Genomic DNA, 16878 nt, shown 5'->3' on the forward strand with positions numbered 1-16878 from the left:
TCTCTCTCTCTCTCTCTCTCGGGTGTTAGAGTGGCAGAAGTCAAATAGCCCTAAGTCCTATTTGACTTCTGCCACTCTTGACTTCTGCCACTCTTAACACCCGAGAGAGAGAACACAGTCCATTATTATATATGGATGGGCTGCCTCACACTCATATTACATTTACATTTTAGTCATTTAGCAGACGCTGTTATCCAGAGCAACTTACAGTTAGTGCATTCACTAGGTGGGACAACCACATATCACAGTCATAGTAAGTAAATTTTTTCTCAATAAAGTAGTTTTCAGCAGTCAGCGCTAGAAATATATATTTGACTTAACCTGCCGCTCCTGTGTGTGTGTGTGTGTGTGTGTGTGTGTTTCCCTGTCTGGCCCTGGCTGTACTTTTCTTTCAGGCTTTCATTGGTCAGGCTGTCATGATTAATTGCATGGCCTATTACGGCAGCTTCCATTTTCTTTGTTCACCCACTCCTTTACTCAAATAGGGACAGACAAAGAGAGACACAGAGAGGGGCTCACGGCTTAAAGGGATATCTCGGGATTTTGCAAATGAAACCCTTTATCTACTAACCTGGCTAAAACCTAACTTGAAGTCCTCCTGACTTGATTGTTTGTAAAGGCTATTTTGATGTTGTCGGCACGATGTGTCAATAACGAAGGGAATGTGCTTTTTTACTGATTGATTCTCCTCTGTGTCATTCTCCCTCAAACCCATGTGGACAACCACACACAGCCCCCGACCGCAGCCCCCTTCCAATACAACTGTTGGATTTTAAAATACAACGTGACGTCTCAACCCCCCAGGAAATAAAATACAACCGTTTGAGAGAACCAATCTAAGCTCAGCCAGAAATAAGCACAACTCGGAGCAAATACTGCATTTACAACGGCTTCCTGTCCAGACCAGTGTGTCACAGCTCTCTTTCGCTTTGAGTCACATGAGTTGCGTCAGCCAGGCTATTTATCTACTTCCCCAGAGTCAGATGAACTCCCGGATACCATTGTTATGTCTTGCGTTCAGTATGAAGGAAGTTAGAGGTAGTTTTGCAAGGCAATGCTAACTAGCATTACACAGGTTTTATTGTAACTCCAATGACAATGTGTTGTGCCAGTGAGTGTTGGTTTGTGCTGTAGTATGTAGAGAGCTTTATTTATAGTATTGGAACTTATTTGTTGTCATAGCTGATGGTGATATTGTATGGCTGACTGGCTGGCAGACTTGCTGGCTGGCTTACTGACTGGCTGACTGGCTGGGCTTCCTAATGCAATCATACTGTATGTTATCTACTTAATATTTTACTGCAGTGGGCTAAATCAGGGTCACACAGAGTGTTTATTGGTAGTCTTAAACACATCTTCTTTCGACCAATCGATGGGTCGAAATTTTAAAACATGTTTTTTTTCTCCATATATAGACACATCCTTGTATGTGTTTTAATCAAATCAATTATATGCACTGAGCTTGTCTGATGCTTTAAGCGAACTGTTTGATGAAATAATTAACACTCACAAATGACTAGAGGGAGTCTGACTGAAAAGTTATGCTACCAAAATCCCTAATTTATTTAGGAAAAACATTCCATATTCCCTCAACCCTTGCTCTCTTTACGTGACACATGTATGCATCGCATGCATGTGACCAATAGGGCCTGACCTATAGCTCCCGAGTGGCACAGTGGTCTACGGCACTGCATCTCAGTGCAAGAGGCATCACTACAGCCCCTGGTTCGAATCCAGGCTGAATCACATGATTTGGAGTCCTAATAGGGCAGCGCACAATTGGCCCTGCGTCGTCCGGGTTTGGCCGGGGTAGGCCGTAAATGAGAATTTGTTCTTAATTGACTTGCCTAGTTGAAAAAAGATTAAGTAATTTTAAAAATAATCATAATCATAATCACATCAAAAAATTGGTAATAACAAACTCAGCAAAATGAATGCAGAGGATGTGACAAATAAACTAAAAATGGGGGAATGTTTACTGGTTGCTCAGGGGGTAAAGGGGAAGTCAGATGTGTGGAATAAATTTGACTGGTTGTGGAAAATACTGGGGAAAAAGAAGGTAAGGAGCAAGCGCTGCATGCATATTATGTGTCAAACAGGTGCTGTTACTGTAGATTACAATATCATTTTCATGAGCATTTGGAACAAAGTAAACAACACAGTGTAATGTTTTTTTCAATTTTTGTAATGTCTTTATTACAGCAAAGACTAAAAACAGTCACATTCATTTGTGAATGCAATTTCAGGAAATGGAACAGTTTAGGCCTATTTATTGTTTACGCTAATTATTCAATGGTCGCTTTGTTATTTTATTTTAAAACTAAAATGCTTGATTGCATTTCAAATCATGAATGACTCGTATGTTGTGTGATGACATGAATGAATAAATTAATGATTGGTGCAGTAGCCTATATAAGAACTGAAATATAGGCCTAAGTAAGCTACGGTATTAAGACTAAACAGGATGCTCTCTTCGGCCTACAGCTCGATGGTGGTTATACAAGGCTGCTATACTCGGCCTACTAATGATAATGACATTACTTATTATTATAAAAATTGATCATGATAATAGTAATAATAACAATAAGAAGGAGATCAAGGGAGAGGAGTGTTATTATTATTGTTAGAAATACACATTTCCAGACAGTTTGGAACAGTTTAACTTCTACTTCCTCACAATCCCGGATCCGGGAGCACCCCCATCAGTAAAAAAGCTGACTTATATCTAAGGGCTATAACGGGAGCTTTCTAGAACGACATCCTGAGGTCCTTTTTGCGTCATGGCGAAGAGAAGAAAGAGAGAACCCCACGTTGCCAGCCCATTTATAAGCCCTCAGATCTGCCTAGCAACTCCATTTCAATTCTCACTATTCGCTGACATCCAGGGGAAGGCGTATGCAGTGCATCTCAACCAATAGAAGACATGCAAATTAATAAACGGACCTCAGAACAGCCTGCAGATTTCAGCATTCTCACATCCTCATAGGAAAATTTCTCCAACGGTTTTAGAAACTAGAGAGTGTTTTCTATCCAATAGTAATAATAATATGCATATTGTACGAGCAAGAATTGAGTACGAGGCAGTTTAATTTGGGAACGAAATTATTACAAAGTGCAAACAGCACCCCCTATTGAGAAAAGGTTACAACACTAAATAAATTATAAATAATACCAGAGAGGCTGGTCTAATGAAAAGAAAGTGTAAAGTCTTTATTACAGCATAGCAAAGATTAAAAACAGTTTAAAAATGGTTTACCTGTCACGCCCTGGCCATAGAGAGGTTTTTATTCTCTATTTTGGTTAGGCCAGGGTGTGACTAGGGTGGGCATTCTAGTTTCTTTATTTCTATGTTTTCTATTTCTTTGTTTTTGGCCGAGTGTGGTTCCCAATCAGAGGCAGCTGTCTATCGTTGTCTCTGATTGGGGATCATACTTAGGTAGTCCTTTTTCTCTCTTTCATTTGTGGGTTCTTATTTTTGCATTGGTTGGTATTTTGCCCTGCAGAACGTCACGTTCGTAGTTTGTTTTGTTGTTGCCGGTGTTCGTTAAATAAATAAATAGAATGAACATGTACCACGCTGCGTTTTGGTCCACTTCTTCCCATGACGATCGTGACATTACCCGACATGTGGTTGTGTGTGGCTTGGTGCTCACGGAATCAGAAGGCTATTAAACAAATACTCAAACCGGCAACAGAAGTAGGATCTGTCTTTTCTGTAGATATATATGGATGATTTATAAAGCCAGGTACATTTAACAGTTAGGCAATTGATTATAGACATAATTAAGTTGGGGTTTCCTCTCTCCTCACTTTTCTTAGACCATTAAGGCAAGGGCTGTTTTATCTTCTCCTAACTCCACTGCTGCCTCCACCGCATTCTTCTCAACACCAATATGCTGGTTAACTTTTCTATTATGCACATAGCAACATGGTCTAGGAAAAGGCGCCAATTCAACAGCACACTGATGTGATTCAGAACCGTGGACAGCGACTACTATCCAACGTGGGAGAAAGCACATTTGTTATTAAATAATATAATTTTTTATTTCTGTTGCATCATTGTTCTTACATAATATAACCATATACAATTTCAGTAACACGTCTTAGACTGATGGACTGTGCCATCCCCACGGCCTCCACAATGGATCAGTCCACTCAGACAGATGCAAATCAGATCGGTGTCTTTTTTGTGTGTTTTTTGCTACTGCTCTACTAAAGAAATCTCGGTCGACCAACAGCCTATCGATCAAACAATTGACCAGTTGACTAAATGGGGTCAGCCCTACACCTCACACACATGATTATGGACTTAAAATATAGAGTAAAATATGGAGTTGAAATATATTCCATTTTGAGTTTGCATTCCAATATTACACTTTATATACATCACATGACAGAAGACTGAAATATAACAAAACCGTTTGACATAGAAACACCGGATGTAAGGGTGGGAGTTAAAAAAAATATATGTTTATTAATTATGAAATTATGTAAAATATTAATAACATTCCACCCATGAGGCCACTAGAGGACGATTTGGTCATTTGACTGCAGGAAAGAGGTACAGCTGGATTACCGGCAAAGCAAATGTATACTATCTATCTCGATTCATCTCTCCCCCACTCTATCCATATCTAGCTTGCCCACTTCCACCTCTCTCCCCCCTCTCCTCTCTCACCCCCTCTCTCCTTCTCAATCTCCCTCACGCCCCTTCTCTATCTCTATCTCTCCCCCTCTTCTCGCTCTCTCCCTCAATATACTTTCATTTGATTTCTCTCTCCTTTTGGTTCTAGTAACTGGGCAGCTCAGTCTTCTGTGTAGAGCGAGACATTTCCTGTCGCTTGATGCTGTGTTTGCTTTTCTGAGCCTGGTCCCCGAGTAATGATCGGGTCTGCTGTTGTTTTAACATTCATGGTGCCCCCTCTCTCTATCCCCCATCCCCCTTTATTCTGCCCCCTCCCCCACCCAAACATGGCCAAGACCAGACCAGGATGTAACTCTGTGCTCCTCAGAACAAGACACACAAACACACAGACTATGGACCCCTTCATCCCTCCTCTACCTCCCTGCCCAACCCATGAGTCATTGTCTGAGTCAGACAGACCCTGTGGGTGTGTGTATCAGTGTGTCTGGCTGTCTCATCCCAATACAGTAGAATGGGCTCAGACCTGCTGCTGCTCCAGTCCACAGACTGGCAGGACAGGAGAGAGGGAAGTTGAGGGATGTATGTAAGGAACCTGTGCAGGTCTGCCTGGGTGGGAGACAATAATAGACAGGCAATGAGTTATCTCACAGTGATGGGATGTCTTGTTCTAATCTACATGCTTTTGGTTTAGTGCATTTGTACTGAATGGAATCTGTCTCTAGTGAATCAAGGAATAGACTGTAAGGTTCCTTGCTGTTAATAACACAATGGCTGTAATAAAATGTCCCGTAAAATGGACCCAACAGCGGCACCTGTTATTGAGAACTGCAGAATGATAAAGTCTACATCCCAAACGGCACCCTATTCCCTATTTAGAGCACTACTTTTAAATCCAGACTTTTGGCAGTGCAGTGTATAGACGGAATAGAGTACCATTTGGTATGCAGCCAAAGTGACCGTTCTGTAACCTCAGGAATGCATTGCAGCATTTGAGCCTTCCCTATCCTCCCAGAAGACCTGTGACAGGAAGTCCATCTGGGACAGACAGCAGGACAACTAAGTGACAGGGTCAGGGGACCTACAGGGATTGCACCCAGGGGAGACAGCTCTCTGGCTGGGTGTCCTGTTCCCAACATCCCCTCTGGATCTGGCAGAACATGGAAGGGAAGAAGGGGACACAAGAAATGACTCTCAATTCAACTAGGATCTACACTGTAAAAGAAAAAAAGTCAACTTAACCAATTGCTTAATCAGCATTATTCTGTTCTCTAATGTATAAACGTTTGTTCACTCAACAAACTTTACTCACAGGGAGTTGAATGTATAAGAACATGTTGACTAAAATGAAAAATTTGTGTTTGCCGTTCGAAGGTAACACTGTATGTTGGTTCAGCTACACTACTGGTCAAAAGTTTTAGAATGCCTACTCATTCAAGGGTTTTTCTTTATTTTTACTATTTTCTACATTGTAGAACAATAGTGAAGACATCAAAACTATAAAATAACACATATGGAATCTATATATAAATATAGTATAACATATATTTGAGATTTGAGATTCTTCAAATAGCCACCATTTGCCTTGATGACAGCTTTGCGCACTCTTGGCATTCTCTCAACCAGCTTCACCTGGAATGCTTTTCCAACAGTCTTGAAGGAGTTCCCACATATGCTGAGCACTTGTTGGCTGCTTTTCCTTCATTCTGTGGTCCGACTCATCCCAAACCATCTCAATTTGGTTGAGTTCGGGGGATTGTGGAGCCCAAGTCATCTGATGCAGCACTCCATCACTCACTTTCTTGGTGAAATAGCCCTTACACATTCTGGAGGTGTGTTGAGTCAATGTCCTGTTGAAAATTAAATGATAGTCCCACTAAGCCCAAACCAGATGGGATGGCGTATCGCTGCATAATGCTGTGGTAGCCATGCTGGTTAAGTGTGCCTTAAATTCTAAATAAATCACAGACAGTGTCACGAGCAAAGCACCTCCACACCTCCACACCTCCTCCATGCTTTATGGTGGGGAATACACATGCAGAGATATTCCGTTCACCCACACAGCGTCTCACAAAGACACAGCAGTTGGAACCAAAAATTTGGACTCGTGTTTCTTGGCCTAAACAAGCCTCTTCTTCTTAGCGGTGTCCTTTAGTAGTGTTTTCTTTGCAGCAATTCGACCATGAACAGTTGATGTTGAGATGTTTTTTCTGTTACTTGAACTCTGTGAAGCATGTATTTGGGCTGCAATTTCTGAGGCTGGTAACTAATGAACTTATCCTCTGCAGCAGATGTAGCTCTGGGTCTTCTATTCCAGTGGCGGTGCTCATGAGAGCCAGTTTCATCATAATGCTTGATGGTTTTTGTGACTGCACTTTCAAAGTTCTTGAAATGTTACCTATTGACTGACCTTCATGTCTTAAAGAAATGATAGACTGTTCTTGCCATAATATGGACTTGGTGTTTTACCAAATAGGGCTATCTTCAGTATACCCCCCTACATTGTCACCACACAACTGATTGGCTCAGACGCATTAAGAAGGAAAGAAATTCCACAAATTAACTTTTAATAAGGCACACCTGTTAATTGAAATGCATTCCAGGTGACTACCTCATGAACTGGTTTAGAGAATGCCTTGAGTGTGCAAAGCTGTCATCAAGGCAAAGGCTGGCTATTTGAAGAATCTGAAATTTAAAATATATTTAGATTTGTTTTACCCTTTTTTGGTTACTACATGATTTCATGTGTGTTATTTCATAGTTTTGATGTCTTCACTATTATTCTACAGTGTAGAAAATAGTAAAAATAAAGAAAACCCTTGAATGAGTAGGTGTTCTAAATCTTTTGACCGGTACTGTATATGCCCAAATGTTAACCAAACTCACAATGCTATTGTAGCTGGTTAAATCAAATAAAATGTTCTAATCAAATTGTATTTGTCACATGCGCCAAATACAACAGGTAGACCTTACAATGAAATGCTTACTTACAAGCCCTTAACCAACAATGCAGTTTTAAGAAAAAAATAAGAAAAAGAGAAATAAATGTAACAAATAATTAAAGAGCAGAAGTAAAAAAACAATAGTGAAGCTATATACAGGGGGTACCGGTCAATGTGCGGGGGCACCAGTTAGTCCAAGTAATTGAGGTAATATTTACATGTAGGTAGAGTTATTAAAGTGACTATGCATAGATAATAACAGAGGGTAGCAGCAGCGTAAAAGAGAGGGGAGGGTAATGCAAATAGACTTGGTAGCCATTTGATTAGATGTTCAGGAGTTATGGCTTGGGGGTAGAAGCTGTTTATAAGCCTCTTGGACCTAGACTTGGCGCTCCAGTACCGCTTGCCGGGTCCTCAGATCCTCAAAAGGTTCTACAGCTGCACCATCGCGAGCATCTGTAGTTCCCTCTGTAGTTCCTTGCGGTCGGAGACAGAGCAGTTGCCATATCAAGTAGTGATGCAACCCGTCAGGATGCTCTCGATGGTGCAGCTGTAGAACCTTTTGAGGATCTGAGGACCCATGCCAAATCTTTTCAGTCTCCTGAGGGGGAATACGTTTTGTTGTGCCCTCTTCACGACTGTTTTGGTGTGCTTGGACCATGTTAGTTTGTTGGTGATGTGGACCCCAAGGAACTTGAAGCTCTCAACCTGCTCCTCTACAACCCCGTCGATGAGAATGGGGGCGTTCTCAGTCTTCCTTTTCCTGTAGTCCACAATCATCTCCTTTGTCTTGATCACATTGAGGGAGAGGTTATTGTCCGGGCACCACACGGTCTGGTCTCTGACTTCCTCTCTATAGGCTGTCTCGTCGTTGTCGGTGATCAGACACTGTTGTGTCATCTTCAAACTTAATGAGGGTGTTGGAGTCGTACCTGGCCGTGCAGTCATGAGTGAACCGGGAGTACAGGAGGGGACAGAGCACGCACCCCTGAGGGGCCCCCGTGTTGAGGATCCGCGAGGCGGATATGTTGTTACCTACCCTTAGCACCTGGGGGTGGCCCGTCAGTAAGTCCAGGATCCTGTTGCAGAGGGAGCTGTTTAGTCCCAGGGTCCTTATCTTTGGTCCTTAGCTTTGGTGAGCTTTGAGGGCACTATGGTGTTGAACACTAAGCTGTAGTCAATGAATAGCATTCTCACATAGGTGTTCCTTTTGTCCAGGTGTGAAAGTGCAGTGTGGAGTGCAATAGAGATTGCATCATCTGTGGATTTGTTGGGACGGTATGCAATTTGGAGTGCGTCTAAGGTTTCTAGGACAATGGTGTTGATTTTTAGCCATGACCATCCTTTCAAAGCACTTCATGGCTACTGACATGAGTGCTACGGGTCGGTAGTCATTTAGGCAGGTTACCTTAGTGTTCTTGGGCACAGGAACTATGGTGTCTGCTTGAAACATGTTGTTTTTACAGAATCAGACAGGGAGAGGTTGAAAATGTCAGTAAAGACACTTGCCAGTTGGTCAGTGCATGCTCACAGTACACGTCCTGGTAATCCGTCTGGCCCTGCGGCCTTGTGAAAGTTGACTTGTTTAAAGGTCTTACTCACATCAGCTGCGGAGAGCTTGATCACACAGTTGTCCGGAACAGCTGATGCGCTCATGCATGTTTCAGTGTTACTTGCCTCGAAGCGAGCATATAAGTAATTTAGCTCGTCTGGTCGGCTCGTGTCACTGAGCAGCTCTCAGCTGTGCTTCTCTTTGTAGTCTGTAATAGTTTGCAAGCCCTGCCACATCCATACAATTCGATCTTAGGCCTGTATTGACACTTTGCCTGTTTGATGGTTCGTCAGAGGGCATAGCGTGATTTCTTATAAACTTCTGGGTTATAGTCCCACTCCTTGAAAGCAGCAGCTCGACCCTTTAGCTCAGTGCAGATGTTGCTTGTAATCCATGGCTTCTGTTTGGGGTATGTACTAGCAGTCACTGTGGAGACAACATCATCAATGCACTTATTGATGAAGCCAGTGACTGATGTGGTGTACTCCTCAATGTCATCAGAAGAATCCCAGAACATATTCCAGTCTGTGTTACCTCCAGTCTGTGTTTTTTATTTTACCTTTGTTTAACTAGGCAAGTCAGTTAAGAACAAATTCTTATTTTCAATGATGGCTTAGGGAGAGTGGGTTAACTGCCTTGTTCAGGGGCAGAACAACAGATTTCTTTTACCTTGTCAGCTCGGAGATTTGATCTTGCAACCTATCAGTTACTAGTCCAACACTCTAACCACTAGGCTACCCTGCTGTTACCTTACAGTTGTAAATTGAATTAACAAACTCTGCTCAAAGTGAGATGAATTTGAACAGCATGTTGAGTAAAATTACAAGCGTATGTTTGCTCAAAACCACGCCAACATTATATTTCCCAGCATGCTCTATTGCAGGTTGATTTTCAGAATTGTTTGTTTCAATACCTGTGTTTTTGCATGTACATTAATTGGTTGTTTCATCTTATGCTACACAAACATAAATAAATACAAATTCTAAGCTAATCCAATCTGTTAGTAGTTGGATTTTTTGCACCCGTTATTGAGATGTCTGTTTCAGTTTATATAATTTAGGTAGTCTCAATAAACTATCTTCCCTACCTTGGCAGTCATTGTGAATGCAGGTTGCAGTTGATTAAAAGTTCAAATTGTTGGATATCCTCACTTTGGCTGGATTCCAATAGGAATTGCACATCACTTTGCAAGCCAGCATAATATGACTTGCAGGAGTTTTAGACCACTGCGTTAGGGTGTAATTAGTCCCTCAAAAAAAGGCCTTATGATATATGTAATGTATTGTCATAAAGAAATATGCAAAAAAGTTGAACATACATTCTCAAGTTGAATTGTATGTTCGTTCAGCTATTTATCCAAATGTTGAGCAAACTCACAATCCTATTGCAGATGGTTGCCTTACAATTGTAGATTCAATTAACTTTAATGCTATTTTGTTGAATAAACTCAAATCCTATTACAGCTGGTTGCCTTACAATTGTATGTTGAATCAACTTATTTTTACAGTGTGACTGGGAGAGTGGAGACCCACTGGGCACACACTGGTTGAATCAACATTGTTTCCACTTAATTTCAATGAAATGATGTTGAACCAAAACAGAATAGACGTTGAATTGACATCTATGCTCAGTGAGTAGGGATGAAAGCTGGAGAAAGCTCTTGTCTTTCCTTAGACCTCTTAGACCTTCTTATTGTATGTTTGACATGATGGATGAGGTGCTGTGTGTGGAGAGAGACACACACACAAACCCCTGGACATGCTGCGCTGGATGTTTCTGTAATGAACACAATGGGAGACAGAGTGCTGGTTTCAAGCGCAGGGCGCAGCAGGTGTTTATTTGTAAAGGACCACTGGAGGAGGCAGGTAGCTGGGTCCAAGGGCAGGCAAAATGTCATATACAGGGGGTCCAAAAAGGCAACAGTACAGGCAGGGAGAAGGCTAATGACGTAGTCCGGGAGATCAGGCACAAGGTTGAAGACAGGAAATCTGATAGGCAAAAGTACAGGCAGGGAATAGGCAAAAAGGCGTCGTTAGTGAGGATGGCCAAAACTACGGTACACAGGAGGACTAATACAGGGAAAAACAGAGCTCCGAATAGAAAGGTGTATCAAACAAACAATACCTCACAATGATGGGGTGCAAAGAACTGAACTAAATATTGTGTGTAAATGACATACAGGTGTGTGAACTGGTGATCAGAATTCAGGTGATTTGGATCTGGAGAGTGAGCTGTGTTCAGGGGATCTATGTGTTTGAGAGTGTGAGCTGGAAAGTGAGCTGGAAAGTGGGCTGGAAAGTGAGCTGCGTTCAGGGGATCTACGTGTTTGAGAGTGTGAGTTGGAAGCAGACGTTACAGTTTCAGTTGTAAAACACACTGGAATATGGATGAAGGGTTTATAGGAATAAGACAAGACCCTCTTACAAAACATTTGAGAAATAACATGACAGTTTGATGAGGGGTATTTCCTCATGAGGTGCCTCGTAAATGGGCATCTCTGTGCTGTAGATATTGTTATAAATTGTTGTAAATGGATTGTTGTAAATTGCTATTGTTGTTGTTGTATTTAATTGCATTGAGTGCATGTGAAGTGTCGATCTTGCCCACCTGTCATCTTGCTGCAAAATGAGTACCACAATGGAAATAAGCCTCCGGGCTTGATTGTGTTTTTATACTCAATAATCTTTTATCTATGTAATATTGTCTCAGGCTGGAGCGGCCTACTGCTTTTAATTATCCAATAAATTCAATCAATGTTAACACACAGCAATACAAGTAGCTCTCCAATCGCACATGAGCTAGCTTATTGATCAACTATGGACTAAGTATGGAGATGAAACTACACCATTCGTTTTCATTTGTGTGTTGCTTCATATGTTAATGTACTTGAGTGGGTGTTTTTATGTGCTTCCGCATGCCTTAACCATGTCCTCAGGATGTAGATCATTACTTTCCCTCCTTTCCGGCTGAATGAGCAAGAACTAAATGCAACCTAAAGCTAATGGCCAGTTTATAATAGGGGACAATGAAGGTTGACCAGGTTGTTTTCATTCTCTTCTTTATGCATAATGTACTGTATGTAAATAAATGTTTCTTTTAAGCTTGGTATTGTTGTTAAACTTTCTTATTGACACATCCACTGCTGGTACTAGAATAAGAATGACACCTTCCTCTCTCTATACATATCTCTTTCTCTCTCTCTCAATCGCTCTCTCTCTCTCTGATTTCTCTCTCCATCTTTCTCTCTTGTAGAACATTGATGTGACAAACTTCAGCAGCAGCTGGAGTGATGGCCTGGCATTCTGTGCTCTCCTCCACACCTACCTGCCCGCACACATCCCTTACCAGGAACTCATCAGTCAAGACAAGGTACCCATCTCACACACATGCATGCATACATGCAGACAACTGCACGAACACACACACACACTCATTCATTTATCATTCCAATTAAGAGCTCATGAACATGGACACCCACACTGATGTGACCTTCTACTTACTCAATTATTTTCTTCTTCAAGAACCTTTTAGAGTACCTCCAAACCTCCAATCATTCATAGCGCAAAACTGTAATACCTTACACTAAAGTCTATTGTATGAGAAACATAGGCTGAGATTTACTAAAGGTATGCAGGGGCACACAAGCTGTTTGCGTGTTAAATAGCATTTTACTGTGGTGAACATTTTACTAAACGGGTGCGTAAGCATTACAGCATGTAAAACCAACTAAATGTGGTGGAGCATGTTCCTTCACATTTGGGAGATCCTCCAAAGCACCATTGATAAAGACACATTTTAATCCCTTAGACCAGTGGTTCTCAAACTTTTTAGAATCCCATACCCCTTTGAACATTCAACCTCCAGCTGCGTACCCCCTCTAGCACCAGGGTCAGCGCACTCTCAAATGTTGTTTATTGCCATCATTGTAAGCCTGCCACACACACACACTATACGATACATTTATTAGACATAAGAATGAGTGTGAGTTTTTAATCACAACCCGGCTCATGGGAAGTGACAAAGAGCTCTTATAGGACCAGGGCACAAATAATAATATTATAATAATTAATCATTTTGCTCTTTATTTAACCATCTTACATAAAAAACCGAATTTGTTCATAGAAAATTGTGAACTCATCACAGGTTAATGAGAAGGGTGTGCTTGAAAGGATCAAATCAAATGTATTTATATAGCCCTTCGTACATCAGCTGATAACTCAAAGTGCTGTACAGAAACCCAGCCTAAAACCCCAAACAGCAAGCAATGCAGGTGTAGAAGCACGGTGGCTAGGAAAAACTCCCAAGAAAGGCCAAAACCTAGGAAGAAACCTAGAGCGGAACCAGGCTATGAGGGGTGGCAAGTCCTCTTCTGGCTGTGCCGGGTGGAGATTATAACAGAACATGGCCAAGATGTTCAAATGTTCATAAATGACCAGCATGGTCAAATAATAATAATCACAGTAGTTGTCGAGGGTGCAGCACCTCAGGAGTAAATGTCAGTTGGCTTTTCATAGCCGATCATTAAGAGTATCTCTACCGCTCCTGCGGTCTCTAGAGAGTTGAAAACAGCAGGTCTGGGACAGGTAGCACGTCCGGTGAACAGGTCAGGGTTCCATAGCCGCAGGCAGAACAGTTGAAACTGGAGCAGCAGCACGGCCAGGTGGACTGGGGACAGCAAGGAGTCATCATGTCAGGTCGTCCTGAGGCATGGTCCTAGGGCTCAGGTCCTCTGAGAGAGAGAAAGAAAGAGAGAAAGAGAGAATTAGAGAGAGCATACTTAAATTCACACAGGACACCGGATAAGACAGGACAAGTACTCCAGATATAACAAACTGGCCCTAGCCCCCCGACACATAAACTAATGCAGCATAAATACTGGAGGCTGAGACAGGAGGGGTCAGGAGACACTGCGGCCCCATCCGATGATACCCCCGGACGGGGCCAAACAGGAAGGATATAACCCCACCCACTTTGCCAAGGCACAACCCCCACACCACTAGAGTGATATCTTCAACCACCAACTTACCATCCTGAGACAAGGCCGAGTATAGCCCACAAAGATCTCCGCCACGGCATAACCCAAGGGGGGGCGCCAAACCAGACAGGAAGATCACGTCAGTGACTTGGATGCACATAACTCTGCAATGTTGGGTTGTATTGGAGAGAGTCTCAGTCTTAAATCATTTTCCACACACAGTCTGTGCCTGTATTTCGTTTTCTTGCTAGTGAGGGCCGAGAATATACTCTCACATAGGTACGTGTTTGCAAAGGGCATCAGTGTCTTAACAGCAGTGATTTACCAAGGCAGGATACTCTGAGCGAAGCCCAATCCAGAAATCTGTCAGTGGCTTCAGATTAAATTACATTTTCACAGAACCGCTTGTTGCAATTTCGATGAGGCTCTCTTGTTCAGATATCGGTAAGTGGAATGGAGGCAGGGCATGAAAGGGATAACGAATCCAGTTGTTTGTCGTCCATTTCTGGAAAGTACCTGCGTAATTGTGCACCCGGCTCACTCTCACTCAGGTGCTTCGCTATATCACATTTGACATTGTCTGTAAGCTTGAGTTCATTTGCACACAAAAAAATCATACAGTGATGGAAAGACCTGTGTGTTTTCCTAATGCAAACAGAGAAGAGCTCCAACTTCTTAATCATAGCCTCAATTTTGTTCCGCACATTGCATATACTGTAGTTGCATATACTGTAATCCTCAATTCAGATCATTCAGGCGAGAAAAAAACATCACCCAGATAGGCCAGTTGTGTGAGAAACTCGTCACCATGCAAGCGGTCGGACAAGCGAAAAATATGGTCAGTAATGAAAACTTGTCAATACTTTGCCCCTTGATAACTAGCGCACTTCTGTCTGTTGTAAAAGCGTTACATGGTCGCTGCCCATATAATTGCATAGTGGAGAAAATAAACGAGAGTTCAGGGGCCTTGCTTTAACAAAGTTAACCATTTTCACTGTAGTGTTCAAAACCGCCTCTCGGTGGATGCTGCAGTGTACCCAAGTGGCGTCGGGAGCAACTGCTTGCACGTGCGTTACCACTCCACTATGTCTCCCGGTCATGGCTTTTGCGCCATCAGTACAGATACCAACACATCTTGACCACCAAAGTCCATTTGATGTCACAAAGCTCTCCAGTACTTTAAAAATATCCTCTACTATTGTCCTGGTTTCCAGTGGTTTGCAGAAGAGGATGTCTTCCTTAATTGACCCCCCCATAAACGTTACGGACATGTACCAGGAGCTGTGCCAGGCCCGCCACGTCTGTTGACTCATCCAGCTGTAATGCATATAATTCACTGGCTAATCTGCGAAGCAGTAATTGTTTCGAAACATCTCCTGCCATGTCACTGATGCATCGTGAAACAGTGATGTTTGATGCTGACATTGTCTGTATATTTTTTTCCCCAGCAATGTCCCAGCCATATCTGCGGCAACAGAAAGAATTAAGTCCTTCACTCTCCACAAGAGAGTAACGGTTAATGTGATTGGATGTTAATTATTTGACTAGGCTTCCTATATTTGACATTGTGTTGTTATTTCGCTAGATTATATTTTGTTGTTACACTAGATTATATTTTTGGCAGTAAAACGAGGCTACTCAGGCGAGAGAAAAAAAACTCACCCAAATGTATAGCACTGTTTGAAAATGTGAAAAAAAAATGTGAATCACATTTTTATTTGGCGTACCCCCGATGGCATTGCGTACCCCAGTTTGGGAATACCTGCCTTAGACTAAGGCCTAGATTCAATCCGGACAGTGGAAGATCTGCGCTATAGCGCAATTTTTAATTTTAAATGCAATGTGTCTGTGTTCTACGAAGGCTGCGTTCACGGTAAACACTGCATACGTGGATCTTCTGCGGTCTGGAATGAATCCAGCCCTAAGGGCTTTTGTATGACAAGCATGTACCTTTAAAGCCACCCTCTATCACTTGGTGTTAAAGAGAAGTGGCTATGTATTAGTGTTGACAGACAGTCCTGCTGTATGTATATGCAGGTGGCATATAGAGAGGAGAGAGAAGGGCACAAAAACACAGCAAACAGGCTCCGCTTCGTGCCATGTGTTGGGTTCAGCACCCCTGTGTTTATTCGACCAGCTCACTATAAACAAAAGAGGACGACACTTCGGCACACACACACACAAACACACATCCGATGCTGCATGCTATACGTGACAAATTAGCCAGGCTGATTACTATGGTAAAACCTTTCTGTGCCTTCCCGATGACAGACAAAGCTAGCCCATCCCCAGTGAATTATTCAGTGAGGGCTGTGTGTTGGCTTTAATGTGTTCTGTTGAGTGACTTCCTAGTTTCTAGACTTACAGGCCCCCTTTGAAAGCAGAAGTTAGAGTGCTCCTTTCCTAGAATGTTCTTTAGATCTTCTATCTTCCATTCCATTTATCAAAGCTCTCTGTCATGGCTCGAAATAAGGTTATTTATCAAACATTATTTACTGTTAGACTCCAACACCATGAGGTTCAGCCTCTTTGGTTTCCCAATCTCAGCTCTCATCCTTTATTAATAAATCATTTTCACGCCGTGCAGCTGACATCATGGGCCTGTCCAAAGAAAACAACAGAGGCTATCTGTTCAAAAATAGTATAGAAATAATAATAGTCTTGAATGTGCATGTCTCCCAGTCCCAGCCAAAGACAACCACTTTGGCAAAATTTTCAATAAAACCTGTTTTCGCTTTGTCATTATGGGGTCGTCGGGAGGGGGGCG

At 42.2% G+C, this 16878-nt stretch overlaps 1 protein-coding gene across 3 annotated transcripts in view; it reads left to right on the forward strand.

The window, feature by feature from the left end:
• The window catches only part of LOC129817786 (cytospin-B-like), a 195097-nt gene that overhangs the window by 154491 nt on the left and 23728 nt on the right, over positions 1–16878 (forward strand). For all 3 annotated transcript variants that reach the window (XM_055873348.1, XM_055873355.1, XM_055873364.1), the window contains one exon: positions 12389–12505. In XM_055873348.1, the coding sequence (XP_055729323.1) occupies positions 12389–12505 (117 nt within the window). The remainder of the gene's footprint in view (positions 1–12388; positions 12506–16878) is intronic.

Source organism: Salvelinus fontinalis, chromosome 2 (genome assembly GCF_029448725.1).
Source record: "Salvelinus fontinalis isolate EN_2023a chromosome 2, ASM2944872v1, whole genome shotgun sequence".
NCBI classification, from domain to species: domain Eukaryota; kingdom Metazoa; phylum Chordata; class Actinopteri; order Salmoniformes; family Salmonidae; genus Salvelinus; species Salvelinus fontinalis.